Source organism: Dendronephthya gigantea, unplaced genomic scaffold (assembly GCF_004324835.1).
Source record: "Dendronephthya gigantea isolate DGI-Jeju-01 unplaced genomic scaffold, DenGig_1.0 000034F, whole genome shotgun sequence".
NCBI lineage: Eukaryota > Metazoa > Cnidaria > Anthozoa > Malacalcyonacea > Nephtheidae > Dendronephthya > Dendronephthya gigantea.
In genome coordinates this window covers 882,937-909,811 of record NW_021163044.1, presented here as the reverse complement: position 1 = coordinate 909,811, position 26,875 = coordinate 882,937, and the positions used below count along the sequence as shown (strand labels likewise).

Sequence of the window (26,875 nt, the reverse complement as noted above, 5' to 3'; positions counted from 1 at the left end):
ATGTATGTATGTGTAAATCTATTTTTACTGAGTTTTAATTATATTTAGAAAAAAATCTTCACGCTTGTTTTAAATCGCACAGATCATTAACATATGGCTGTTTCATACACATTATTCTGTTTCTATCGTTTCTTTTCCATCTTTCTACGCTGTTTGGACACACCATTTCATTGAGAGAAAACAATTTGTTTCTGTTCTCACAAAGAAAGCCCAGGATATCTCTAAAGCCAAGATTAACTTGGGCATGTTTTGGCTCAAGTAACCTGCTTGCATGCGCCCAGTTTGGTTGTGTTGTTATCCCTCGTTTCCTGTTAAAATTACCTCTCGGCCCCAGGCCGTGTACACCTATAGGAAGATTCAAGAGTAAATAATCGCCGATTAAGCAGCTGAAGTTGTTGTTTCAAGATGAGAGCATTGCTGAATAATGCAATGTTGTGCTGGACCCAAGAACATGGTTGTTAACACGTTCCAGCATCTTTTCAACATTTTAAACAAAAGCTTGCTGCAACTTGATAACCCTGACGTTCGTGGAGTACAGCAACACAACATTGTTCAGTCACGTGTTGATCAATTAGTAAAAACTATTATAGTGAGGAGATACTTCATCTTGTCTAGTTGTGTTGTACCAAACCCAGTCAAACACACTCCCGATTTCTTATCCGCGTACACAAATTTGCCCAGTCGGAAGATGGGCTGAACTGGACAAGGTTAACTCCTAAGCTCTGCGATTGCTATCCAGTAAAGATAAAGTTGCGTAGTTTGTCCAGTTAACTCACCTATATGCCAAACACGACTCAACGTTGGAACGACAAACCTGAACCCTTTGTTATCGTTGTGTCTTCCCAGAACCAAGCCCATCGACATGCACCAATCGGGTTGCTTATCGGCGTTAAACTCTTTCTCGAGGGTTTTAAAGTACAACCACGTCGATTGGTTGATACCGTACGCGATCCCACGCAGATCTCGCGCGGTGCGCACGATAAACGTGTCCGGATGTGCATTGATCATGTTCTCTCCAGACCATCCGCCAAGTGCGAACTGTATGATGTCAGCATTACGTCGCTTCACCTCGCTTGCATACCACATGACCTTTACGAAGTCTGGTGATAGGACAGTGTCCTCTTCGACGAACAAGATGTCGTGCTTGTAACCAAGCAACCAGCCGTTAAACGAGCTTCCTTTTGAAGTCAAAGAGAGAAGACGTTATGAATGGTAAAAGTGTTTGATTGTCTAGTGAAGAGCGGTCTAAATTGCTGTGAAGAGCGGTGGAAATTGCGGTGGAGAGCGGTCGTAAGTCAAGAGCGGTCGTAAGTGTGGTGAAGAGCAGTCGTAATTGCGGTGAAGAAAAATGTTACGTAGACAATAATTTTCTCTTTTACTATGCTTCATACACACAAGAGCATATGTTTTACATCGATTTCACATGACTTTTCAAAGCGCGGTTGTATGGACGATAGTCACATGGAATTCAAAAAGCATATAACTGTATTTACGGACTTGAAACACTGAATCGTACAAAGTAAAGATCTTGGCCAAAATCCGGCTAAGCCTGCGAACTTGTTTTTCCAAAAGAATGACACAAGAACTGTGACATCAATTTTCTTCGACGGCGAAGGTGAAATTTTGGTTTCGCCTTCATAAGAGATAATCGTCATCTTCATTGAATATTGCAAGTCATATTGCATCACTGTATGGCACACTGGTATTGCATGGAAATCCGCGATTAAATTTTCACGATACATAATCAGATAGACACGAATTGTAGTAGTGTGTTGTAACGAAGAACACTGATTGCGTTAACTTATTCATCATTAACACTTTCGGAACAGCAATAGCAATAAATCAAACGACATTTAGCGTAAAGAAATATTCATTAACACAAAGTTCTCTCAGCTGCGTTCTAATATGTATACATTATTTACAAACAAAAGATATAAGGTACACATGAGAAGACGCGTTGTTCACTTCGAAACGTTGAATTTTAAAAACAAATTTTGATAGACTGCCTAACCATTGCGAAATGTACAGCATGGGGCAGACTTATAAGCATGCAGACCTACTTGCAAGAGAACACATCCAGGGATAAAACATACTGCACATATATTGCTGTTTTGTGAACAGACAAATATTATAGAATGCGAATTCTAATCTTTATTTTGTACACCTTTACATTAATGAATATTTCTCTTTGCTAAATGTGGTTTGATTTATTGCTATTGCTGTTCCGAAAATTTGAATGATCAATAAGTTGACGCAATTGTTCTTCGTTTCGTTCTATTGATTTTCACTTTACCGAATAATTATACAGGGTGAGTAAAAAAAACTGACACTTTGAAATTCAAATTTGTCGCACAGCGGCTGTAATGTGACAGAAGTTGCTTAAAATATTTCATAGCAATACGAAGCATATCATATTAATCAACCTAAAACATAAGGTTTGTTCCCCGTAAGCCCCGTAAGAACAAAAGAACAGTTTTATCAAATCGTTTTTGTTGATTGTACATGGGAATTGTCTTATTATATAACTTGCACCGTAGGACGAGAACGAACGAATATGCAGGAATTTTAATTACTTGTGCTTAGATTTTTATGTTCGTTATGCACATATGAGCGATATAAGACAAATACGAACGAGAATACCGACAACAGGAGACAATAGAATGGGCCATTGCATGTGTACTGAATAAATCTGAGTAATATACATTATTTAACTTTGAATGCCTTTGGCATGCATATTAAATTATTATCTTCATAGTTCTTCTTGCTGTCAAACGTACACGCTATTTTTGACGTTACCACGTATCTATGGTTAACCCTACTACCTATACAGAAGCTTATTTACACATGGCCTTATAGAAGTATTTATCGCCGTATAACACATTAACACTATTTATAATTGAATGCCAGGCTGATTTGTCATGCAATTGTTTATAAATTTGAATTTCAAATGTGTCGCTCAAGGTTTTTTTTACTCACCCTGTACAAAAACGCGTTGTTGTTGAACTTCCACACTACTACAATTGATGTTAAATTAGCGCTGTTGTAGTTATTTCAGCGGTATGTTCTTCTCTTTTCTTTAAATAACATGCAAATGCTGTAATTAAATTCGCTTCATGTTTCACGGACATATTCTAGAACGGATCACGCGTCACGTATTACTCCTTTGCCACCCGCAGAGATATACTGTATATCAACGCAATTGCATACGATAGGAATATTTCAAAAAGATATTTTCAAATTGTTTATGAACTTAACCTTCGCAGTTTGTTCTGAAGTTCGAACATTCGAAACGTATTTGCGAACTTCACAACCGCGCTTTTAAAAGTTATGTGAGATCGACAATGATCGCTGATTTAGGCTTTAATTCGATGTGATTTGTCAGAGGTATTATAAAGGAGTAAGAATCAGGCGCCAACAGATAAATCGCTGTCTGTTTTTTGTCATAACATGCATTTAAATTTTGTCGACTAAAACTGGAGCGAGCGCAGATGGTTAATGCAGAATTATGAGATACATACCAGTGAGAGTTGCGTCAAAGACAGACTCCAGAACAAACCACCAGTGACGTTTGAGTCTCAAAGCGTAGTTTTTTTCTTCAGTGTCTTCTTTAACTGTCCACACGAAGACTTTGCAGAACGTCACGTTTCGAATGACCTCAAACGTTTGGTTCACGTCTCTAGCAGTGGTCTTTGGTGTACGATGGAGAACAAACACACATACCGATGAATTGTCGATATCTGTTGAAGCCAGCGCGATGGACTCGAGACATTTTCTAAGATACGCATAACGATAAGATACAAAAAACACCAGCACTCCACGCCATGGTTTGAACCCTGTCCACTTCGGAGCTTGGAAACGCTCGATCCATTGTGGTAAATCGTTTTGTGTTTTTTTTTCTTGTAGCTTATTTATATCGTTTCTTATATCTTTGACTCCCACTAAAATTGTCTGCAGCGCTGCATTTACATTCTGAAGTCCTAATTTCATCTCAACAAAATATTGTCCATTTACTCCCGATTTTTTCTCAGCGACAAACGTCCACAATAAGCTGATGGTTAACAGCAGCAAAGTCACAAAACCGACAAAAACGAAACGTGATTTGAACAGCATTTCCTGTGACTCTATCTTTCAGTTTCACACCAAAGCAATGACTGAAAATGCACTTCAGTAACTCACAGTATTTGCATATGACTGTGTTAATAGAGGGGTGGGAAGAGTCACGGAAGAAATGCACCGAATTGAAAAGAATGCATAATATAGATAAATGATATCAGATACCCTACCTCCCTTGTGGTTGTCATTTTGAAGTGGATTTCTGTGGTAAAAACGTATACAATCTAAGACGTTTCGAGTGTCATATCAGTGTTAACCATTTCACAAACTTCCTGGATTACTAAATCCAAATCTCAGGCATGCACTAAAGTCTAGTTTCAGAGATCATTCTGCTTTATTTGAAATATTTCAAATTGGCACAAAAACATCGCACAGATCATTAACATATGGCTGTTTCACACACATTATTCTGTTTCTATCCTTTCTTTTCCATCTTTGTACGCTCTTTGGACACACTATTTCTTTAAGAGAAAGCAATTTGTTTCTGTTCTCACAAAGAAAGCCCAGGATATCTCTAAAGCCAAGATTAACTTGGGCATGTTTTGGCTCAAGTTAGGTTCTGCTGATATGCCTCGTTTATCGTTAAAATTACCTCTCGTCTCCAGGCCGTGTACACCTAGGAAGATTCAAAAGTAAATAGTCGCTGATTAAGCAGCTAAGGTTGTTGTTTCAAGATGAGGATTTATCCGCGTACACAAATTTGCCCAGTCGGAAGATGGGCTGAACTGGACAAGGTTAACTCGTAAGCTCTGCGATTGCTATCCAGTAAAGATAAAGTTACGTAGTTTGTCCAGTTAACTCACCTAAAAGCCAAATACGACACAATAGAGACACAAGACCAAATTGGCCTTGAAAATGATGAAGACGACAGTTCTGTTTACGCGAGTTGTGAAACGAAGTTGGCATTTTACGTTGATCTCCACGGTCATGCGTCGAAACGAGGCTGCTTCATGTATGGAAATTACTTCGAAGACGACGAACAGTACACACAATGCATGTTGTTCCCAAAACTGATTTCGATCAACTCCAGTCATTTCGACTTCACCGCGTGTAATTTTTCGGAAAAGAACATGTACAGTCGTGATAAACGTGATGGAATGTCCAAGGAAGGCAGTGGTCGTGTTGCTGTTTACAAGATGACTGGTTTACCCCACTGGTAGGTCAGATCACGGATATTTTAGCTAGGTTCTGTATTAATAACATGGCCAAGTTACAAGTCACATTTGTTTATTATCAATACAGTTACACATTAGAATGCAACTATAACTGTGGCCGAAGTACAAACGCCGTCCCCCCCGCCACGTGCGACGGTGGACGTGCCACACCACCGCCACCCCCCGGCTTTCCACCACGATACACGCCAGAGATTTACGAAGAGGTAAGCACTTGTGGAGATGAGATTATGATAAAATAATTATCGATTGAGAGATCAAATCTCATATCAGATTAGATAACTTGAATAGAGACTTGAGAGATCTAGGGAAAAAATGAAAATTGCACCCAAAGAAAGATACAGTTAAGATCGAGTATCATCCTTCCTTGTATCCAGAGCTTTTCGCATGATACACAGCTGCGTGAATTAAGGACCTACGCACGAGCATGATAACTATATGATTGTATTTGTCAAAATAGGTCGGCCGTGCTGTCGCTATTTCAGCCCTGGATATGATGAATGCTAACCCGTGGTCAAGACTACCGTTTTCAGAACACAGTTGCTTGGATGGTTTGAAGAACTGGGTGGGTCGGTACATAAAGAGTAATAGAAACACGTCTTGCGTGATAAAGAGGACTACAAGGGCACTTCCAAAGACATCAAGGTACGGTGAAGGATAGAAGAGGATGTACAGAAGTTCGATACAAAAGGTCGCCTAATTTCTGGTTTTTATTTCAGTATTACAAGTGCAAGTTGTCCACCGATACATCGCGTCACTGTAGCTACCAAAATCGTTCGTACGAACCCTGATCTGACAAGTCAAGCTGGCACAAGTGAAGCTACGATAATCGCTAAGAATCAAGATGGGGCTGCTTGTATGCAGAGTAAGTTGTTAACGCATTATACTTCCTTGTGTTAATTCTTTTTTTTTAAGAAGAGTGTAAAACATATTAAATGTGTGTATGTATGTGTAAATCTATTTTTACCGAGTTTTAATTATATTTAGAAAAAATCTTCACGCTTGTTTTAAATCGCACAGATCATTAACATGTGGCTGTTTCATACACATTATTCTGTTTCTATCGTTTCTTTTCCATCTTTCTAAGCTGTTTGGACACACCATTTCTTTAAGAGAAAACAGTTTGTTTCTGTTCTCACAAAGAAAGCCCAGGATATCTCTAAAGCCAAGATTAACTTGGGCATGTTTTGGCTCAAGTAACCTGCTTGCATGCGCCCAGTTTGGTTGTGCTGTTATGCCTCGTTTCCGGTTAAAATTACCTCCAGGCCCCAGGCCGTGTACACCTATAGGAAGATTCAAGAGTAAATAATCGCCGATTAAGCAGCTGAAGTTGTTGTTTCAAGATGAAAGCATTGCTGAATAATGCAATGTTGTGCTGGACCCAAGAACATGGTTGTTAACACGTTCCAGCATCTTTTCAACATTTTAAACAAAAGCTGCTGCAACTTGATAAGCCTGACGTTCGTAGAGTACAGCAACACAACATTGTTCAGTCACGTGTTGATCAAAGTTGATCAATTAGTAAAAACTATTATAGTGAGGAGATACTTCATCTTGTCTAGTTGTGTTGTACCAAACCCAGTCAAACACACTCCCGATTTCTTATTCGCGTACACAAATTTGGAAGATGGGCTGAACTGGACAAGGTTAACTCGTAAGCTCTGCAATTGCTATCCAGTAAAGATTAAGTGAAGTAGTTTGTCCAGTTAACTCACCTATATGCCAAACACGACTCAACGTTGGAACGACAAACCTGAACCCTTTGTTATCGTTGTGTCTTCCCAGAACCAAGCCCATCGATATGCACCAATCGGGTTGCTTATCGGCTTTAAAATCCTTCTCGAGGGTTTTAAAGTACAACCACGTTGATTGGTTGATACCGTACGCGATCCCACGCAGATCTCGCGCGGTGCGTACGATAAACGTGTCTGGATGTGCATTGATCATGTTCTCTCCAGACCATCCGCCAAGCGCGAACTGTATGATGTCAGCATTACGTCGCTTCACCTCGCTTGCATACCACATGACCTTTACGAAGTCTGGTGATAGGACAGTGTCCTCTTCGACGAACAAGATGTCGTGCTTGTAACCAAGCAACCAGCCGTTAAACGAGCTTCCTTTTGAAGTCAAGAGAGAAGACGTTATGAATGGTAAATGTGTTGGATTGTCTAGTGAAGAGCGGTCTAAATTGCTGTGAAGAGTAGTGGAAATTGCGGTGAAGAGCGGTCGTAAGTGCCGTGGTCATAAGTGTGGTCATAAGTGTGCTGAAGTGTGGTCGTAAGCAGACTTATAAGCATGCAGACCTACTTGCAAGAGAACACATCCAGTAATAAAACATACTGCACATATATTGCTGTTTTGTGAACAGATAAATATTATAGAATGCGAATTCTAATATTTATCAGTTTGTACACCTTTACATTAATGAATATTTCTCTTTGCTAAATGTGGTTTGATTTATTGCTATTGCTGTTTTGAAAATTTGAATGATGGATAAGTTAACGCAATTGTTCTTCGTTTCGTTCTATTGATTCTACTTTACCGAATAATTATACAGGGTGAGTAAAAAAAAAACTGACACAGGGTGAGTAAAAAAAAAAACTGACACCTTCGAAATTTAAATTAATCGCATAGCGGCTGTAATGTGACAGAAGTTGCTTAAAATATTTCATAAGGATACGGAGTATATCATATTAATCAACCTAAAACATAAAGTTTGTTCCCATTGGGAGTTACAATGCATTCTAAGCTCTGTAAATACAAAAGAACAGTTTTATCAAATCGTTTTTGTTGATTGTACATAGGAATTGCCTTATTCCAGCCATGAGTTTGCAGCTAATTTGAATTTCAAAGGTGTCGCTCAGTTTTTTTTACTCACCCTGTATAAAAAGGCTTTGTTGTTGAACTTCCACACTACTACAATTGATGTTAAATGAGCGCTGTTGTAGTTGTTTCAGCGGTATTGAAATACCAATAAATAATTTTAATGTTCTTCTCTTTTCTTTAAATGACATACAAATGCTGTGATTAAATTCGCTTCATGTTTCACGGACATATTTTAGTACGGATCACGCGTCACGGCCGGATTACTCCTTTGCCACCCGCAGAGATAACTGTATATCAACACAATTGCATACGATAAGAATATTTCAAAAAGATATTTTCAAATTGTTTATGAACTTAACCTTCGAAGTTTGTTCTGAAGTTCGAACATTCGAAACGTATTTGCGAACTTCACAACCGCGCTTTTAAAAGTTATGTGAGTTCACAATGATCGCTGATTTGGGCTTTAATTGGATGTGATTTGTCAGAGGTATTATAAAGTAGTAAGAATCAGGCGCCAACAGATAAATCGCTGTCTGTTTTTTGTCATAACATGCATTTAAATTTTGTCGACTAAAACTGGAGCGAGCGCAGATGGTTAAAGCAGAATTATGAGATACATACCAGTGAGAGTTGCATTAAAGACAGACTCCAGAACAAACCACCAGTGACGTTTGAGTCTCAAAGCGTAATGTTTCTCTTTAGTGTCTTCTTTAACTGTCCACACGAAGACTTTGCAGAACGTCACGTTTCGAATGACCTGAAACGTTTGGTTCACGTCTCTAGCAGTGGTCTTTGGTGTACGATGGAGAACAAACACACATACCGATGAATTGTCGATATCTGTTGAAGCCAGAGCGATGGACTCGAGACATTTTCTAAGATACGCATAACGATAAGACACAAAAAACACCAGCACTCCACGCCATGGTTTGAACCCTGTCCACTTCGGACCTTGGAAACGCTCTATCCATTGTGGTAAATCGTTTTGTGTTTTTTTTTCTTGTAGCTTATTTATATCGTTTCTTATATCTTTGACTCCCACTAAAATTGTCTGAAGCGCTGCATTTACATTCTGAAGTCCTAATTTCATCTCAACAAAATATTGTCCATTCACTCCCGATTTATCCTCAGCGACAAACGTCCACAATAAGCTGATGGTTAACAGCAGCAAAGTCACAGAAACGACAAAAACGAAACGTGATTTGAACAGCATTTCCTGTGACTCTATCTTTCAGTTTCATACCAAAGCAATGACTGAAATGCACTTCAGTAACTCACAGTATTTGCATATGACTGTATTCATAGCGGGGTGGGAAGAATCACGGAAATGCACCAAATTGAAAAGAATGCATAATATACAGGGTGTCCCAAAAAAAACGAAAACTATTGAAATCACCCATAACAATGCAATTGTTAGAGGGTTTGAATGCCTAAGCACTCCGTTGGGACCCACAGGTGTATAAATGTTTACCATACTCATTTTTACGCAAGCATATGATGCAGTAAAATTTGCTTGTTCGCAAAAATGATATTTATTAACAATATTTACAATTTACAAATATGGATAACATTATTTAAATGTGCATCTCAAGGACCATGATCTTCAACATGTCCCCTTTCTCTAGCAACACAAAGCATTTAGCATTTTATAAGTTGCATTAAATCCCCACGGGCTGAAATTCGTTAACACGGCATTCAAATTTTAACCATGAATGATTTCAATAGTTTTCGTTTTTTTTGGGACACCCTGTAGATAAATGATATCAGATACCCTCCCTCCCTTGTGGTTGTCGTTTTGAAGTGGATTTCTGTGGTAAAAACGTATACAATCTAAGACGTTTCGAGTGTCATATCAGTGTTAACCATTTCACACAAACTTCCTGGATTACTAAACTCAAATCTCAGGCACGCACTAAAGTCTAGTTTCAGAGATCATTCTGCTTTATTTGAAATATTTCAACTTGGCACAAAAACGTCGCACAGATCATTAACATATGGCTGTTTCACACACATTATTCTGTTTCTATCCTTTCTTTTCCATCTTTGTACGCTCTTTGGACACACCATTTCTTTAAGAGAAAGCAATTTGTTTCTGTTCTCACAAAGAAAGCCCAGGATATCTCTAAAGCCAAGATTAACTTGGGCATATTCTGGCTCAAGTAACCTGCTTGCATGCGCCCAGTTAGGTTCTGCTGATATGCCTCGTTTCTCGTTAAAATTACCTCTCGGCCCCAGGCCGTGTACACCTAGGAAGATTCAAAAGTAAATAGTCCCTGATTAAGCAGCTAAGGTTGTTGTTTCAAGATGAGAGCATTGCTGAATAATGCAATGTTGTGCTGGACCCAAGAACATGGTTGTTAACACGTTCCAGCATCTTTTCAACATTTTAAACAAAAGCTGCTGCAACTTGATAAGCCTGACGTTCGTAGAGTACAGCAACACAACATTGTTCAGTCACGTTTTCACCAAAATTGATCAATTATAGCACAGTCAATAGAATATACATGGTTTGGAGACCACATAAAACTACAATACAACTCATTAACTGTGTTGAGGTAGATTTATGCAAAAAATTGTTCCTTTCTCATCCCATGTCTTTTGTATTTTACACAGATAAACCAATAGAAATCTAATAATTAACAAATTCTTTTAAGTCATGGTTGAGGAGCTTAGCAAGACGAATGCCATTGGTACGTTTGCCTAAAATACAATAGACACGCAGTGGCGTAGCCAGCATCGATAATTGGGGGGGTCCATATTCATATATTCATGTAAACAGACTGTACAGACAATTGATTTGAAAAGAAATTAATCCTGCGTATCACGAATATATGAATATGCCCCCCCCCCCCAATTATCGTTCTGGCTACGCCGCTGTAGACACGTGACAAGAAAGGAACCATTTTTTTTGCATAAACCTGGACAATAACATAGTTAATGAGTTGTATTGTACTTTTATTTAGTCTCCAAACCTTGTATTATCTATTAACTGTGATTATTGTGAAAACCTCAGTGACTGTAGGTACTTCATCTTGTCTAGTTGTGTAGAATCACAGTCCCGATTTATCCGCGTACACAAATTTACCCAGTCGGAAGATGCGCTGAACTGGACAAGGTTAACTCCTAAGCTCTGCGATTGCTATCCAGTAAAGATAAAGTTACGTAGTTTGTCCAGTTAACTCACCTATATGCCAAACACGACTCAACGTTGGAACGACAAACCTCAACGCTGTGTTATCGTTGTGTCTTGCCAGAGCCAAGCCCATCGATATGCACCAATCGGCTTGCTTATCGGCTTTAAAATCCTTCTCGAGGGTTTTAAAGTACAACCACGTTGATTGGTTAATACCGTACGCGATCCCACGCAGATCTCGCGAGGGGCGCACGATAAACGTGTCTGGATGTGCATTGATCATGTTCTCTCCAGACCATCCGCCAAGCGCGAACTGTATGATGTCAGCATTACGTCGCTTCACCTCGCTTGCATACCACATGACCTTTACGAAGTCTGGTGATAGGACAGTGTCCTCTTCGACGAACAAGATGTCGTGCTTGTAACCAAGCAACCAGCCGTTAAACGAGTTCCCTTTTGAAGTCAAGAGAGAAGACGTTATGAATGGTAAAAGTGTTTGATTCGTTTGTGGGTGACAGAAAAAATGTTACGTAGATTACAATTTTCTCTTTTACTATGCTTCATACACACAAGAGCACATGTTGAAATTTTACATAATTTTAAATCGATTTCACACGACTTTTCAAAGCGCGGTTGCAAAGTTCGTTGCGAAGTTGCCAGGCCTTTACTTAGTGCGATTTGTTTAATTATTTCAAGTACGTAAATACATTTATATGCTTTATGAATGAGGACAATTCCGTGTGACTATCGTCCATGGGTATGTTGATAGCCTGGCATCCCACAAGGAAAAATTCGTCATACCCATGGACGATAGTCGAAACGTAATTGCGAACTTCACAACCGCGCTTTGAAAGGTTTTGTGAAATCGACAATAATCGCTGATTTATGCTTTAATTGGATAGTCTATGGTCATAGTTATTATAAAGTAGTAAGAATCAGGAGCCAACAGATAAATCGCTGTCTGTTTTTTGTCATAACATGCATTTAAGTCTTGTCGACTAAAACTGGAGCGAGTGCAGATGGTTAAAGCAGAATTATGAGATACATACCAGTGAGAGTTGCGTCAAAGACAGACTCCAGAACAAACCACCAGTGACGTTTGAGTCTCAAAGCGTAATGTTTCTCTTTAGTGTCTTCTTTAACTGTCCACACGAAGACTTTGCAGAACGTCACGTTTCGAATGACCTCAAACGTTTGGTTCACGTCTCTAGCAGTGGTCTTTGGTGTACGATGGAGAACAAACACACATACCGATGAATTGTTGATATCTGTTGAAGCCAGAGCGATGGACTCGAGACATTTTCTAAGATACGCATAACGATAAGATACAAAAAACACCAGCACTCCACGCCATGGTTTGAACCCTGTCCACTGCGGAGCTTGGAAACGCTCGATCCATTGTGGTAAATCGTCTTGTTGTTTTTGTGCTTGTAGCTTATTTACATCGTTTCTTATATCTTTGACTGCCGCTAAAATTGTCTGCAGCGCTGCATTTACATTATGATTTCCTAATTTCATCTCAACAAAATATTCTCCATTTACTCCCGATTTATCCTCAGCGACAAACGTCCACAAAAGGTTGATGGTTAACAGCAGCAAAGTCACAAAAACGACAAAAACGAAACGTGATTTTAACAGCATTTTTTGTGACTCTATCTTTCATACCAAAGCAATGACTGAAAATGCACTTCAGTAACTTACAGAATTTGCATATGACTGTATTCATAGCGGGGTGGGAAGAGAAACGGAAATGCAATTGAAAAGAATGCATAATACAGATAAATTATATGAGACCCCCTCCCTCCCTTGTGGTTGTCATTTTGAAGTTAGGGCCTGTTTACATGGAGCAAGTTCTCTCGGCTGGGAGAGGTGAAAACTGCATATAATGAAGGACGAATTAGATTAAGCCTGTGATGTGATGCGCCTTTTACCTCGCTAGCCGGGATTACTCGCTCCACATAAACAAGCCCTAGATTTTCTGTGGTAAAAACGTATACAATCTAAGAAGTTTCGAGTGTCATAACAGTCTTAACCATTTCACAAACTTCCTGAATTTATTAGACTAAAATCTCACGCACTCACTAGCTATAGAATCTAGTTCGGAGATCATTTTTCTCTATTTAAAATATTTCAACTTGGTACAAAAACATCGCACAGATCATGAACATATGGCTGTTTCACACACATTATTCTGTTTCTATCCTTTCCTTTCCATCTTGCGAAGCTGTTGAGACACTCCGTTTCTTTAAGAAACCAAAATTCAATTCTGCTCTCACAAAGAAAGCCCAGGATATCTCTGAGGCCAAGATTAACTTGGGCATGTTTTGGCTCAAGTAACCTGCTTGCATGTGCCCAGTTAGGTTGTGCTGTTATGCCTCGTTTCCAGTAAAAATCACCTCCAGGCCCCAGACCATGTACACCTAGGAAGATTCGAGAGTAAATAATCAATGATTAAGCAGCTGAAGTTGTTGTTTCAAGATGAAGCAATGCTGAATAATGCAATGTTGTGCTGGACCCAAGAACATGGTTGTTAACACGTTCCAGCATCTTTTCAACATTTTAAACAAAAGCTGCTGCAACTTGATAACCCTGACGTTCGTGGAGTACAGCAACACAACATTGTTCAGTCACGTTTTCATCAAAGTTGATCAATTAGTAAAAACCTCAGTGACTATAGGTTCTTCATCTTGTCCTTTTGTTTTAGTTTGTTCAGTTAACTCACCTATATGCCAAATACGACTCAACGTTGGAACGACAATCCTAAACCCTTTGTTATCGTTGTGTTTTCCCAGAACCAACCCCATCGATTCGCACCAATCGGCTTGCTTATCGGCGTTGAACTCTTTCTCGAGGGTTTTAAAGTACAACCACGTCGATTGGTTAATACCGTACGCGATCCCACGCATATCTCGCGCGGTACGCACGATAAACGTGTCCGGATGTGCATTGATCATGTTCTCTCCAGACCATCCGCCAAGCGCGAACTGTATGATGTCAGCATTACGTCGCTTCACCTCGCTTGCATACCACATGACCTTTACGAAGTCTGGTGATAGGACAGTGTCCTCTTCGACGAACAAGATGTCGTGCTTGTAACCAAGCAACCAGCCGTTAAACGAGTTCCCTTTTGAAGTCAAGTGAGAAGGCGTTATGAATGGTAAAGTGTTGGATTCTTTTGTGGATGACAGAAAATGTTACGTAGTTTAGTCATAGTCATTACACAGGAGTGAGAATCAGCATCGTCGACTAAAACTGAAGCGAAATATGACATACATACCAGTGAGAGTTGCGTTAAAGACAGACTCCAAAACAAACCACCAGTGACGTTTGAATTTTAAAGCGTAGTTTTTCTCTTTATTTTCCTCTTTGACTGTCCACACGAAGACTTTGCAGAACGTCACGTTTCGAATGACCTCAAGCGTTTGATTCACGTCTCTAGCTGTGGTCTTTGGTGTACGATCGAGCACAAACACACATACCGATGAATTGTCGATATCTGTTGAAGCTAGAGCGATGGACTCGAGACATTTTCTAAAATACGCATAACGATAAGTTGCGAAGAACACCAGCACTCCACGCCATGGTTTGAACTCCGTCCAGTGCGGAGCTTGGAAGCGCTCGATCCATTTTGGTAAAATTTTCCTTCTTTTTCTGAAATCTTTTACAACTCGTTGCGGTTTTCGTGCTTGTAACTTATTTATATCGTTTCTTATATCCGTGACTTGCGTTCTAATATTCTGCAGCGCTGTGTTCATATCTCGCATTTCTAATTTTAGCTCAACAAAATATTGTCCATTTATTCCTGATTTATCCTCAGTGAAAAACGTCCACAAAAGGCTGATGGAAATAAGCGAGAAAGTCACAAAAACGACCAAAACTAAACGCAATTTGAACATCATTTGTTGTGACTCTTTCATTCATGACAAAGCGATGACGAATGTGCTTTTTTACAGACTGCAAAAAATCTGGCAGCGCAGATGCCATTCACGTGGCAATGGATTATTGCTAAGTAACACGAGTATACAAGTGGCAATTTGATTAACGATGACGAACAGTCACGAACGATAGGCAAGGATTGGATATATATTCCAGCATGGATATTGGGCCGGGAAAACAATAGAATCATATAATATACGTAAACATTTTATTACTTCAAACTTTGACTTATAATTAATCTTCGTCTCTGTATACATGCATGCATAAATAAACTTTTACATGCGTACGCTGATGAAAAGGCATAACTGCCATAACATAGCGTCCACACAATATGTATATACCAAGACACCTAAAATTACAGCGAAATCCTTGAAACATTCTTAACCTGTCCAGGGCAGCTTAATTTTATCATGGCATGTACGGAAACCTTCCTCGAGGCTGTCCAAAAATTCCACATCATCTGTTTCCAACTCAAAATCAAAAGCAGTGATGTTTTCCTCAATTCTTGCCTTATTGCTGCTCTTTGGGATGCAAACGTAACCTTTTTCCAAACACCATCGTATGAGAATCACGGCCGGACTTCGTTTGTATTTCGTGGACAATTTAACGACGCTGGGTTCGTTCAATTTTCGGCCGTTGGCGAGTGGTGAGTACGCCTGAACGACGATGTTATTTTCCTCGCAGTATTTCACCAATGGCGTTTCTTGCAAAAAAGGATGAACTTCAATTTGGTTTACTGCCGGTAAAACGTCCAAAGCTTTCTGCAATTCAACCAAATGGTGGATGCCAAAATTTGATACACCAATTGACCTGAGAGACAATTTATTTATTAGAAGCATGCATGATTTTTGGAGCACTAGTGACGCGTACTCGTACTATTATTATTGTCGTACTGAACTGTAACTCAAAGTATACTATGCCAGGACAAGTATAGTTCTGTACAGTGTACAGCGCTACCTTTTGTATAAATAATGAATAATAATTCACGGTAGCTAAGTAACAAAATATTACATGCAAATTATATTTATATTACCCATGCATATCAATTATCACTAATTAGAATAAGCATATAACACAATTATAATATTTAGAACGATGAATATAAATATCATATTCGAGAATATCACATTTCCTCCTTTCTAAAAATTGCGCCAAAATTGGGAAATTTTATTACCTTACAAGTCTTCTGTTTTGAAGTTCCATCATTGCCCTCCACGTTGGCAATATCTTTCCATTTAGCGGAGAGTGAATGAGATAAAGATCAATGTAATCTAATCCTAAACGATTCAAACTTTTATGAAAGGCTTGAAGTGTTTCATTATAACCATGACTATCATCGTACAGTTTCGTGGTCACATAAATCTCTTCTCTTGGTATTCCTGATTCTCTGATAGCCCGACCAACACTTGCCTCGTTCCCGTAACGAGCTGCGGTATCAATTTGCCGATATCCTGATTTCAGAGCCCATGTTACAGCGTTCAACGTGTCTGAACCGCTTGAGATCTTCCAGACACCGAGACCAAACGTTGGAATATAACTTCCATCGTTGAGTCGAATCCTCTTGTAATTCTTGTAGACGTTTTCCACGTTCCTACCACAATTCGTGCCATCGCATTGACCGCTTTGAGACGAACATAAAGTGAGAGAAGTCAAAACTAAATACAATGTTACTACGAATATTGCCATGATAGTTCGCCTGCTCCTTTCTTAAGGTTGAGAGGTCTTAAGGTCTTGGCTAACGTCTTTCTTAATCACTTACTGTAAAGGTCGCTTAGAAATTCGACTAGCTCTTGGTGAATTTAACGAGTACAACTCGAGACCAACAATCCTTAGAGATCGTCCAAGATTACCACGCAACATATTTGCCAGTGTCTTGTTTTATCAAATGTTTGACTTAATTTCATCTCTTAGACTTTTAATTGTCAGGTTAATTCTTATCAATGAAACGGAAGAGTTAAGGATGCGACTGTGGTAATGCACGCAATTTAAAATATTGTTCAATTACATCGCTGGTAAGTTGGTCACTTAGTATAGCTTAGTATAGAACGGCCATATTGATTTAAAATAGTTCATTGTGATGTCATTCGATAATCGGATATAGTTCACGCAATCCACGCGAGAAACACGCTCTGAAAAACCATTATAGCATCCGATAGTTGCATAGTTTTGATAAAAAAGACTGTAAATGGTTCCAGACTCCAGACTGTATATGCATGGTTCGCAACTGACTAACTATATGACTGACGAGATGGCAATGATGGGATAAAATTGAACGTAGATATTTTGCTGTTTGCCAGTTTATGGCCTCAAAAGAGTTTACTTCCTTAAGTTCGACCCTTGTAAAATGTGTTATTATATCTAATGAAAATTATAACAATTAGTAACGTTGTCAAATTAAAATTAGGCAAATATTTTAATTTCATGTATTTATTAAATCAACTTTCTGGAATTCAAAATAAGTTCAGTACCGCAGTTTTTCGTCAGAAAAGATCATAAGAAATGCTGACTCATGTAATCTATTAAATAAAGTGCAAAATTTGATGGGTAAAACACGATATATAATACAACTTAATACAGATAAAACACGATACATACAGGGTGTCTAAAAAAAACGCAACCACTTACGTATGCGAGAATATTAATATTGTTCGGGTTTGCACCATAGTTCAGATAAAATGACTTTTAGCATTTTAAATGAAGGTTAGGAGCCATTTTCAATTCCGAGAGGTGCTTATCTATTGCGCTTTATTGAGCTCTATTAATGTTCTTGCATATCTAAGTGGTTGCGTTTTTTTTTTATACACCCTGTAGTGCAACTTAACACAGATAAAACCATGCATAAGCTATTATTGATGAAAGTCAATTAGAATATATATTTTAGCCAATGACAAATCAGCTATTAAAAAAAGTGGGAAGGATACTATACGTAATATTATTAATTATTGAAGATATTATTCACAGTAATTTAACAAGAACAAAACACAATTTGCTAAAACTGTTAAAGAATGTCAGACGTTTTGTTTGTTTGGGATCATGAAAGCAACATTCAGACTTCACACTGAGTTTTATGAATATTTATCTTATCGCAACAACATCAACGATTTAGTTCGTCTTCCGGCTTCGTTTAAACTTACATCTTTACTGCAGATATCTTTGTCGATGAATCGACTTTTTAAAAAGAAAAGATGTTTTCCAAGTACTACGAGTGGAAATTATCAGCGTTTATTGTCAGTCTCTTGTATCTTCACAGTAAGTAGCTATTAAAAAATTATATCATGCATTTAAAATCGAAATTCTCTCTAATCATCATGCGCTGTGTCGATATAAACATGTTAAGTCCTGGTCCAACCAGAATGCGAGTTGATGTGAGTTGCAAGTCTCGCTTGCGTTTTACTGCTCGGTCGTTGACGCAGATCGGAAATTGCGTTAGTCCAAGGTTGATGAGTACTGATGAGCCTTACATTAATGCTTATGATAACGTCATTATGTTAAAAACATTTTGTTTGTGATAAATGTTTTGTGCGTCAAGTAGAATGAATGCAATGGATATGTTGTGATGAATTTATTATTGTATATTATTGTACTTTTCAGAATGCGCCAAGAATTACGTATTTCACATTATTTTCAAACCACAATATTTTCAATATGGCTTTCACTGACAGAGAATCCTCCTATTTTGGTACCGGGAGGAACTGATTTCCTGGCCCAAGATGCATTCGTTATGAGATTATTCAAAGGGTTCATTGTCGTCGACTTTTGCATTTTTATGATTTTTCAGGTGTTGCTGGTTTCTTTGTGAAACATGTCAAGACAGGAATGTGTATCTATGACACAGCACAAATACAGTCACAAGGCTCGGGCTCGGGCAACTTATCTTTTCTTGAACTCTCCAACAACTGTCTGGATCCAGGTGCTCAGTTTCAGTTTCGTGATAATGGCGCCATGTTGAATTTGAAAAGACAAGGATGTCTTGCTGCTTTTGTCAACTCTTTTTCTGGTCACTATCTTGATATGTTTTATCTTTTCGTCCCTAACACCTCCGTAAGTTTAGATGTTTCTGCCTGTGCGCAAGATCCCGGAAGGAAAATCTATCGTCGTATAACCCAGACCTCCTGGGGAGGTTTATCTGTATATTATAAACGGCAGCATGCCAAAAGCGTATTTCAGAACTGGTGTGCAGTCCCTAGAACACTCACCCCACTCGTTCAAAGTTACAGAATAGACTCCTTCATTGGATTGGAATATAATTGCAATGACGAGGAGGATCAACGTTTCAACTTTGGTAAGTTTCTGTTACATGTCTGTCAAATATCCAAATAGGAAGTACTTACATATACCGATGCAAAATATTTTGTCTTCAGGTCCTAGGAAACCATCTTATATACTGCGTCAATTTCATTGCAATAAAAGTGCACTTTTTTTCAACAGTGAAATTAGATACGTATACTATAATGATACTTCGTTTTATTTTCCAGGTTCAGTGACATGTTATGGAAATACGACAGAGAATGTCACTTGTTCTAAAGATCAGTTCATGGTGGTCAAGACTGCATCTTACCGTGGATTGTCTGATTCAAAGACATGTGGTTTGAGTGATGATTATAGTTGTGCAGTTGATGTAACATGTCTTGTTAAGAAACAATGTGATGGTCAACATGAGTGTAAAATGACTGTGAATAAAACCTTGTTCTCTGATGATCTGTGTCCTGGATTGAAAAGATATCTTTACTTTGAATACCGATGTTTTAATGATGTGAAAAATTATAACGATGTTTGCGGTATGTACATGTGTACCGACTATAAATATATTTAGGCGTAGCAGAATTTCATACAAAATATTAAAATATAAAATATTTTTTCATGTTTTCCCATTTACTTCAAGATTTTTTTGTCTTGTAGTTCGTGACGTATCTTTATCTTTATCTAATTCGTCTTTGCCAAACGAAGGTATTGTGCAAATTACCGCGAATAATTGGACCAAGAGTGTTTGTGCAGGAAGTTTAAATAATAAAGCCAAGAATGTTGTTTGCGCTCATATGGGTTACAAAAGAGCAGAATCTGTTGTTAATACGTCGGTTCTACCCGATTCAAAAGTTGAAATATTTTCTGGAACCATAAACTGCAATCATGATGACAACGACTTATCCTTCTGTTCGTTCTCAAATTCCACCTCCAGTTGTTCCCAGTTGTCATACATAAAATGTAAGTTTCAATGTTATTCAGGAATTACGAGAATCTATGAGATAAAAATTATCAGAAAACAGTTCAAGAAGTGGAAATGAAAACATGACGTAGAAGCTAGTTAAAGCTAATAATCACTTCAGTTTCCATATTTCAGGTCATATATGCGACAGTCCTTTGTTAGAAGACAAAGAAAGAATTCCAGATTCGTCATTCACTGCCTCTTCAGAAGGTCACAGAGCTTCTGATGCAAGGATATCTAGTGGTAGTTCTTGGTGTGCTCCTGTCTCAGATGGCAAGCATTATCTTCAAGTGGATTTTAAAACACTTTATTCGATAAATTATATCGCAACATTTGGAGACGGTACAAGTGCCAAATGGGTGAAGACGTATATCTTGAATTATACGACAGACTTGATAAACTGGAAACAATCCCACGCTGTATTCCAAAAGGTGGTCGCTATAAATCACCATGCATATTAAGCCGCAACGTCAACTTATAGATTTCCTACCAATTAATTGCACTTTATATATATTGTTTTTAGATATTTCGAGGAAACCAGAATGCTTTCAATGGCGCAGCAATAAGAAATTTAAATGGCTTAACAACAAGAGCTTTACGGTTTATTCCATTATCGTATGAAGTTCAACCTTGTATGAGAATTGAGATCTGTGGTCAGAGTAAGTTGCATGATGTGAATAAAAAATAATAATAATTTTCTTGTATGATTGCATGGCGACTTTAGTAATTATAATAACTTGTAGGTACACCACGTAAGTATTAAATACTGCAAAGCTTTCGGTCCGTTAACCCGGACCTTCATCAGTGCAATTACTTGAATAAAAAATAATAAGTTGAAAAAACACTGTGTTCTGACTTGTTATTAGCATTTGCGTTCAAGTGTGAACTATCTCACAGGGAAAAGAAAACATGACGAATTTTGAATTATTCGTTCACTTTAACTAAGAAGTTATCCATTTTAAGCTTGAAGAATGGACAAAGTGGTTTGTTTGACTTTCCTCGAGTAGCACTATGTAATGGCTTCGGTTAAGGAAAATTAATCCGCCACTGTACGATGTATACGTACGACGATATATACGTACCATATCGATAGAAAACAAGCATAAAATGTGTATCTTGTAAGCTTGAAACGTTTGATTTAGCATGACTTAATGTTTCTTTAGCACGGTTTTTGTATATTATTCTTAGTTAAACGTTTTTTGAAGGTAAATTGATCAAAATTTATTGTTTGAAACGTACGTAAGCAAACCCGTGGAATAATTAAGGCTTCATACTTGAACGCAAATGATAATACGAGATCATACATCAATGTCATGGTTACATATGCTATAGTACTGCATCATAGAGCGTTTTCCTCCGTTTAATGGTGGAAGCCGTACCAACGATTTTTTTAGTCGAAAAATTCTTTTGTCATAGGAGCCGCTGGCTTTTTTGTGAAACATGTTAAGACAGGGATGTGTGTTATCGACACAGAAGTTGTGAAACATTCAGGCCCATTTTGGGGTAGCTTGTCTTTTTTGGAACTTTCTAACAACTCGTGTTTCGATGAAGCTGCTCAGTTTCGGTTTCGTGATAACGGCGCCTTGTTCAACATTAAGAGAAAAGGATGTCTCGCTGCTTATTTTAAACATAATTTTGGTTCCCAATTTGATGTTTTTTATCTCTACGTCCCCGCTACATCACTGGCATTAGATTATTCTGCCTGTGCGCAAGATCCTGGAAAGAAAATCTATCGTCGTATAACCCAGACATTTTGGGGAGGTTTATCTGTATATTATAAAGGTTATACGAAAACAACATTTCAGAACTGGTGTACAGTCCCTAAAACACACGCTCCGCTCGCTCAAAATTACGGAATTGATCCCTACATTGGATTGACAACAGATTGTAATGACGCCGAGGATAAACGTTTCATTTTTGGTAAGTTTTGGCGAAATCATCCTTCTGGAAATCCTAGAGATGTTTCAATCCCATACGAAGCCAATGGATTGTCGTTAACCGTCGTAACTAATAAACGCACCAAAAATGAGTTAATACAAAATAATATGACGGAAATGATGAGCTTGAAACTTATAATTTAATTTTCAAACCTTTCGAATAAAAACGAGACAAAAAGGTTTATCTGTTTAGGCTCAGTGACGTGTTATGGAAGGATGGTAGGCAATATCAACTGTCCTAAAGATCAGTTCATGGTGGTCAAGACTGCATCTTACCGTGGATTGTCTGACTCAAAGACATGTGGTTTGAGTGATGATTATAGTTGTACAGTTGATGTAACATGTCTTGTAAAGAAACAATGTGATGGTCAACATGAGTGTAAAATAACTGTCAATGAAACCTTGTTCTCTGATGATTTTTGTCATGGATTTAACAAATATCTTTACTTTGAATATCAATGTATTGATACTGTGAAATCTTATAGCGTTGTTTGTGGTATGTATTAACGATACCAAAATACTAAAGGTGTAGTTCGAAGGTCTGAGTGACCCGTGGTAAAATTTCTAGAGAAATACGACCATAAATTTTACCAATTGACCAAGGGGAGACAAAGCGGAGCGTGTTTGTGCTGGCAACAAGCATGTTGTTTGCATTAGACTCTGTTGTTAATACATCCTTCCTATCAACTACCAAAGATGAAATATTCTCTGGAAGTATAAACTGTACTAATGTCCTCGGGGATTTACCTCAATGTTCGATCACAACCCCCACCTTGAGTTGTTATTTATAAAATGTAAGTTTTGAAGCGAGAAAATGAAAGACAATCACAAATGATCTTTGTATTTCAGGTCATATTTGCGACAACCCTCTGTTAGAAGACAAAGAAAGATTTCCAGATTCGTCATTCACTGCCTCAGTTTCTTCAGAGGGTCACAGAGCTTCTGATGCAAGGATATTTAGTGGTAGCTCTTGGTGTGCTTCTGTTTCAGATGGCAAACATTATCTTCAAGTCAACTTAGGAAGACTCTATGTGTTATATAATGTGACAACGTTTGGTGACAGTACCAGTGCCAAATGGGTGAAGAGTTATAATATAAATTACACTGTTGATTCAACGAATTGGAAACAAGTTCAGACTGGAAATCACAAGGTAATTGATACGTGACACCCTTGTTTTCCAAAAACTCACTATTTCCTTTGGGATCATACATTAAGTGTAAAATACTTTCGAAGATATTTCAGGGCAACAAGAATGCTTTCAATGATGCAGCAAAAAGAAGTTTAAATGACATAACAACAAAAGCTTTACGGTTTATCCCATTATCGCATGAAGTTCAACCTTGTATGAGAGTTGAGATCTGTGGTGACAGTAAGTTACGTTTATTTCTATCGAAGCCCGGAAAGATTTTAATTAGAAGGTTATTGGCAGAGGTTATGTGGCTCACGTGACTATCTTTACTGGGGGTTGAGGGTTGTAATTCCGACGTTCCACCGACGAACACGCGGTACTTGAAGTGATCCAGAGAAAGCATAGGGCATTCGGTCAGTTCACATAAGATTTGCCAACAGAGCGGCTTACCGCAGTGGGTTTACCGACGCTCATGTGTCATTACCGACAAACTTCGCGATTAATCGATTACTTTGCCAAAACTGTGGAATGGACTCTACGATTATTATAGATAAATATTTTTCAATGTTTGCTTTCTTTTATGCCAGCTTTATACCCAGACCAACCTAGAAACATCACCGTCTCTAATATAACAACCCGGAGTGTTGAAATATCGTGGATTGATCCTGAGAATCAAGGACTTACCAACGTATCAAGATTTCGGATTAAAATGAAGAAAGACGACTCGCTTATTCTGAATATCACCACGGGAAAAATATATGAATATAAAATAGACAAGCTCACTACATACACAAGTTATGAAATATCTCTAGCTGCTGGAAACAAGGATGGTTTTAGCGAAGAGAATACTATTGTGTTTTCGACAGGAGAGGAGGGTAAGAAGTGAATGGGTAATTCCTTAACGCGGTGCCCGCGCAACATTTGTTTCATGTGTAAAGGAGGCTGGTGACCATATCACCCAGTTTTCAACAACATTCAATGTCTTTTTGATATGGCATATTGTCACAGCCGTATTATATCCCCATCTGTTACATATATACAAACACTTTTTAAAACGAACCCAAAGAAACAACTTACTATTAAATTTCCAGCTCCAGAAGGTCCTCCACTGAACGTCAAAGTCACCGCAGAAAGTTCATCCTCATTATCAGTCACGTGGGATCCTCCCGAAGAAGAGAAAAGAAATGGCGATATCGTCAATTATACTGTGTGTATCTCACATGAAGAAACTAAACCTTGCTTTAAAGAACATACTACAGAGAAGATGATGTTAGTCATCGACAGTTTGAATGCATCAACCAAATATTTTGTTCGTGTTCTTGCAAGTACTAGAGTTGGTCGAGGAAACTATAGTAAAAGTCAGGGAATGTTTACAAATGGAGGTAAGGCCTATATTTCAGAGTTTCGTTGTTAGATCTCATCCCCTTAAGAGAAAGCTAACATCACAACTTAAATACCGACATTCAAGTTCATATCATTGATGTTATTTATTTTACAGAAGGAACAAAGGTGGCAACTAAGAGAACAGAAACTACATTAACTTTCTCGTTACAAATTCCTTCAGAAAATTTCACGTAAGTTCAAAACCGCGGCGTTCCTAAAGCAATATTTCAGATAATTGCATGGAAGAAATTATTTCGATGACCAGCTTGAGACTTTATCTCTTACTGAACAAACGGAATATGTTTTAGGTATTTTTACGTGGTAGCTTTGGAATTGAGAAAAAGCAGCGACTGTCTTCGACCATCCAGCAGTTACAATGATCTAGTGACATACAAAGAAGCTACAACGTCAGCTGAACCAAAACCTTATATTGCCGCCGTCATAACAAGCAGAGATAAAAACATGTTTATACTTGGTGATGGTGGAAATACAAGTTTTCAAACAACACGAAGACGAAGATCATCAACAAATGTTTATTATAATGGACCACTGGAGTCTGGAGCAAGTTACAGTATTTTTCAAAGGATCTTTCTTGATGACAAGGTATTGCTAGTTATGATATTACATTCGAAGTGATTAGGAAAGACAAATATATTCAATAAAACAAGTGAACTTTCTGCATTTTCACTAATAATCGTCTCTTTCTCCAAAATATCCTATAACCTGTTAACACGAAAACCTATTTTTATTCACTCCAAGGGTGAATTTTACTCCACTGATTGGAGTCCCGCATCGACAACGGTAACACAAGCGCCAAGACCGAGCCTAACCACAAACACAGGTATTGCATATGAATAATCACACATTATTTTTTGAGCAGAATAAAAAATGGTAAGTTTACATCAAAAAAGAAGAAATATCTCGGTTTATTTTAAGCTGTTGTTATATCATATTCTATACGCGAAGTTATTCGAAGACCGCGCCACGCAGCTCTTGGGTTATATTGTAACGAAGGTGTATTTTTGTTCCTCAGGTGGTGCCCCTGGTGTGTTAACAAACATGTCCAGTGGTGACGTAATGGCAAAGGAAGGTGATCTTGTCACCCTGTTGTGTTCTGCTCAAGGGGAACCACCGATCACTTTCAGTTGGGAAAAAGATCAGACGTCACTGGATGGATTCATTGTAAAGGACATGCCTCATCGTAGTTCCTTACTTGTCGTAACAATGAAAGACGAAACAAGTTTTGGAAAATATATTTGCAATATTCAAGATCGATTTACAAAAACTGCTCATAATATTTCAGTTGTGAAACTTACAGGTAATTTACAAACTAAATTAGGGAGAGAAAATAACTTGTGTAATTTCCAGAGCTTATTGCATCGGTTACAGTTCTACAACAGTGGATTTCAGGGTCTTGAAATGAATACTAAACGGAGTGTAAATCTCTTGTATTCTGGGTTGCATCTTTCTAATTTTTGCTCTTCCTTTCATTAGCTCAAGAAGAGTGCGAAGGTTGCGGAAATCATCTTGTGGGAATTATAGTATTAATAATTCTTCTGGTCATTTTACTCATTATTATTGCTTATTTATTGTTTCACCGAGTTCATCGTCTCAAATCGTCAAGCACTACGGGAAATTTGGAGAGGAAGACCAAAGACAGTTCCAAAGATATTTATGAAAATCCTAACAAAGATGACGTCAACAATTATGAACAAGTGGAAAATGAACAGTCGACGTATACAGCTCTTAAAAGACCGGGAAAGGACGAAGATGATCATGTTTATAGTCATCTGAATCAAAGACCTCAAGAATACGAAAACCAGAAGGAAACTGGATTATAAAGAGGCTTTTGCACGGAACATTTACAATAAACTTAAGATTAACATTTCCATAATGAAATAAAAACGTCCAGGTGTTATCTATAATCTAGTTAAGACCACCTGTTGGTTTAAGTTAATATTTCGACCTGAACGTTTTACTTAATTTTAATAATTAACCCATCGACAACAAATTTGGTCTAGAGAGGATCATTTCTCTTAATA

At 38.1% G+C, this 26,875-nt stretch overlaps 6 protein-coding genes across 7 annotated transcripts; 2 read left to right on the top strand and 4 right to left on the bottom strand.

Moving 5' to 3' along the window:
- Nucleotide 1: 1 nt before the first annotated feature.
- On the bottom strand, nucleotides 2-4,179 carry LOC114525537. Its single transcript, XM_028546919.1, has 3 exons — nucleotides 3,519-4,179; nucleotides 777-1,178; nucleotides 2-345 (listed from the first exon to the last, which is right to left on the bottom strand). The coding sequence occupies exons 1-3, from the start codon at nucleotides 4,108-4,110 to the stop codon at nucleotides 59-61; spliced, it is 1,281 nt and encodes a 426-aa protein (XP_028402720.1). The 5' UTR covers nucleotides 4,111-4,179; the 3' UTR covers nucleotides 2-58.
- A 178-nt stretch (nucleotides 4,180-4,357) lies between these two features.
- LOC114525536 lies at nucleotides 4,358-12,985 on the bottom strand. 2 transcript variants are annotated; one of them, XM_028546918.1, is made up of 4 exons: nucleotides 8,733-9,370; nucleotides 7,001-7,402; nucleotides 6,470-6,568; nucleotides 4,358-4,652 (listed from the first exon to the last, which is right to left on the bottom strand). In XM_028546918.1, exons 1-4 carry the CDS (start codon nucleotides 9,322-9,324, stop codon nucleotides 4,462-4,464), a joined length of 1,284 nt encoding a protein of 427 aa, XP_028402719.1. In that variant the 5' UTR covers nucleotides 9,325-9,370; the 3' UTR covers nucleotides 4,358-4,461. The 2 variants fall into 2 exon arrangements, with proteins under 2 accessions (XP_028402719.1, XP_028402718.1); XM_028546917.1 differs by lacking the exons at nucleotides 6,470-6,568; nucleotides 7,001-7,402; nucleotides 8,733-9,370 and adding exons at nucleotides 10,259-10,357; nucleotides 11,296-11,697; nucleotides 12,294-12,985 and having other exon boundaries at nucleotides 4,365-4,652.
- Nucleotides 4,969-6,200, top strand: LOC114525539 (cytosolic carboxypeptidase-like protein 5). Its single transcript, XM_028546921.1, has 4 exons — nucleotides 4,969-5,269; nucleotides 5,356-5,491; nucleotides 5,746-5,930; nucleotides 6,005-6,200. Exons 1-4 carry the CDS (start codon nucleotides 5,064-5,066, stop codon nucleotides 6,183-6,185), a joined length of 708 nt encoding a protein of 235 aa, XP_028402722.1. The 5' UTR covers nucleotides 4,969-5,063; the 3' UTR covers nucleotides 6,186-6,200.
- Nucleotides 12,986-13,355: 370 nt separating the features above from the next.
- On the bottom strand, nucleotides 13,356-15,155 carry LOC114525535. The gene is made up of 3 exons (XM_028546916.1): nucleotides 14,522-15,155; nucleotides 13,967-14,368; nucleotides 13,356-13,664 (listed from the first exon to the last, which is right to left on the bottom strand). Exons 1-3 carry the CDS (start codon nucleotides 15,141-15,143, stop codon nucleotides 13,375-13,377), a joined length of 1,314 nt encoding a protein of 437 aa, XP_028402717.1. The 5' UTR covers nucleotides 15,144-15,155; the 3' UTR covers nucleotides 13,356-13,374.
- A 237-nt stretch (nucleotides 15,156-15,392) lies between these two features.
- Nucleotides 15,393-17,264, bottom strand: LOC114525538 (9,11-endoperoxide prostaglandin H2 reductase-like). Its single transcript, XM_028546920.1, has 3 exons — nucleotides 16,940-17,264; nucleotides 16,355-16,801; nucleotides 15,393-15,990 (listed from the first exon to the last, which is right to left on the bottom strand). Exons 1-3 carry the CDS (start codon nucleotides 17,038-17,040, stop codon nucleotides 15,561-15,563), a joined length of 978 nt encoding a protein of 325 aa, XP_028402721.1. The 5' UTR covers nucleotides 17,041-17,264; the 3' UTR covers nucleotides 15,393-15,560.
- A 2,660-nt stretch (nucleotides 17,265-19,924) lies between these two features.
- On the top strand, nucleotides 19,925-26,866 carry LOC114525465. Its single transcript, XM_028546826.1, has 15 exons — nucleotides 19,925-19,958; nucleotides 20,080-20,382; nucleotides 20,519-20,814; nucleotides 20,907-21,042; nucleotides 21,800-22,303; nucleotides 22,514-22,816; nucleotides 23,170-23,471; nucleotides 23,555-23,690; nucleotides 24,038-24,325; nucleotides 24,542-24,832; nucleotides 24,949-25,024; nucleotides 25,142-25,436; nucleotides 25,593-25,674; nucleotides 25,867-26,151; nucleotides 26,328-26,866. Exons 2-15 carry the CDS (start codon nucleotides 20,217-20,219, stop codon nucleotides 26,672-26,674), a joined length of 3,507 nt encoding a protein of 1,168 aa, XP_028402627.1. The 5' UTR covers nucleotides 19,925-19,958; nucleotides 20,080-20,216; the 3' UTR covers nucleotides 26,675-26,866.
- The last annotated feature ends 9 nt before the right edge of the window (nucleotides 26,867-26,875 follow it).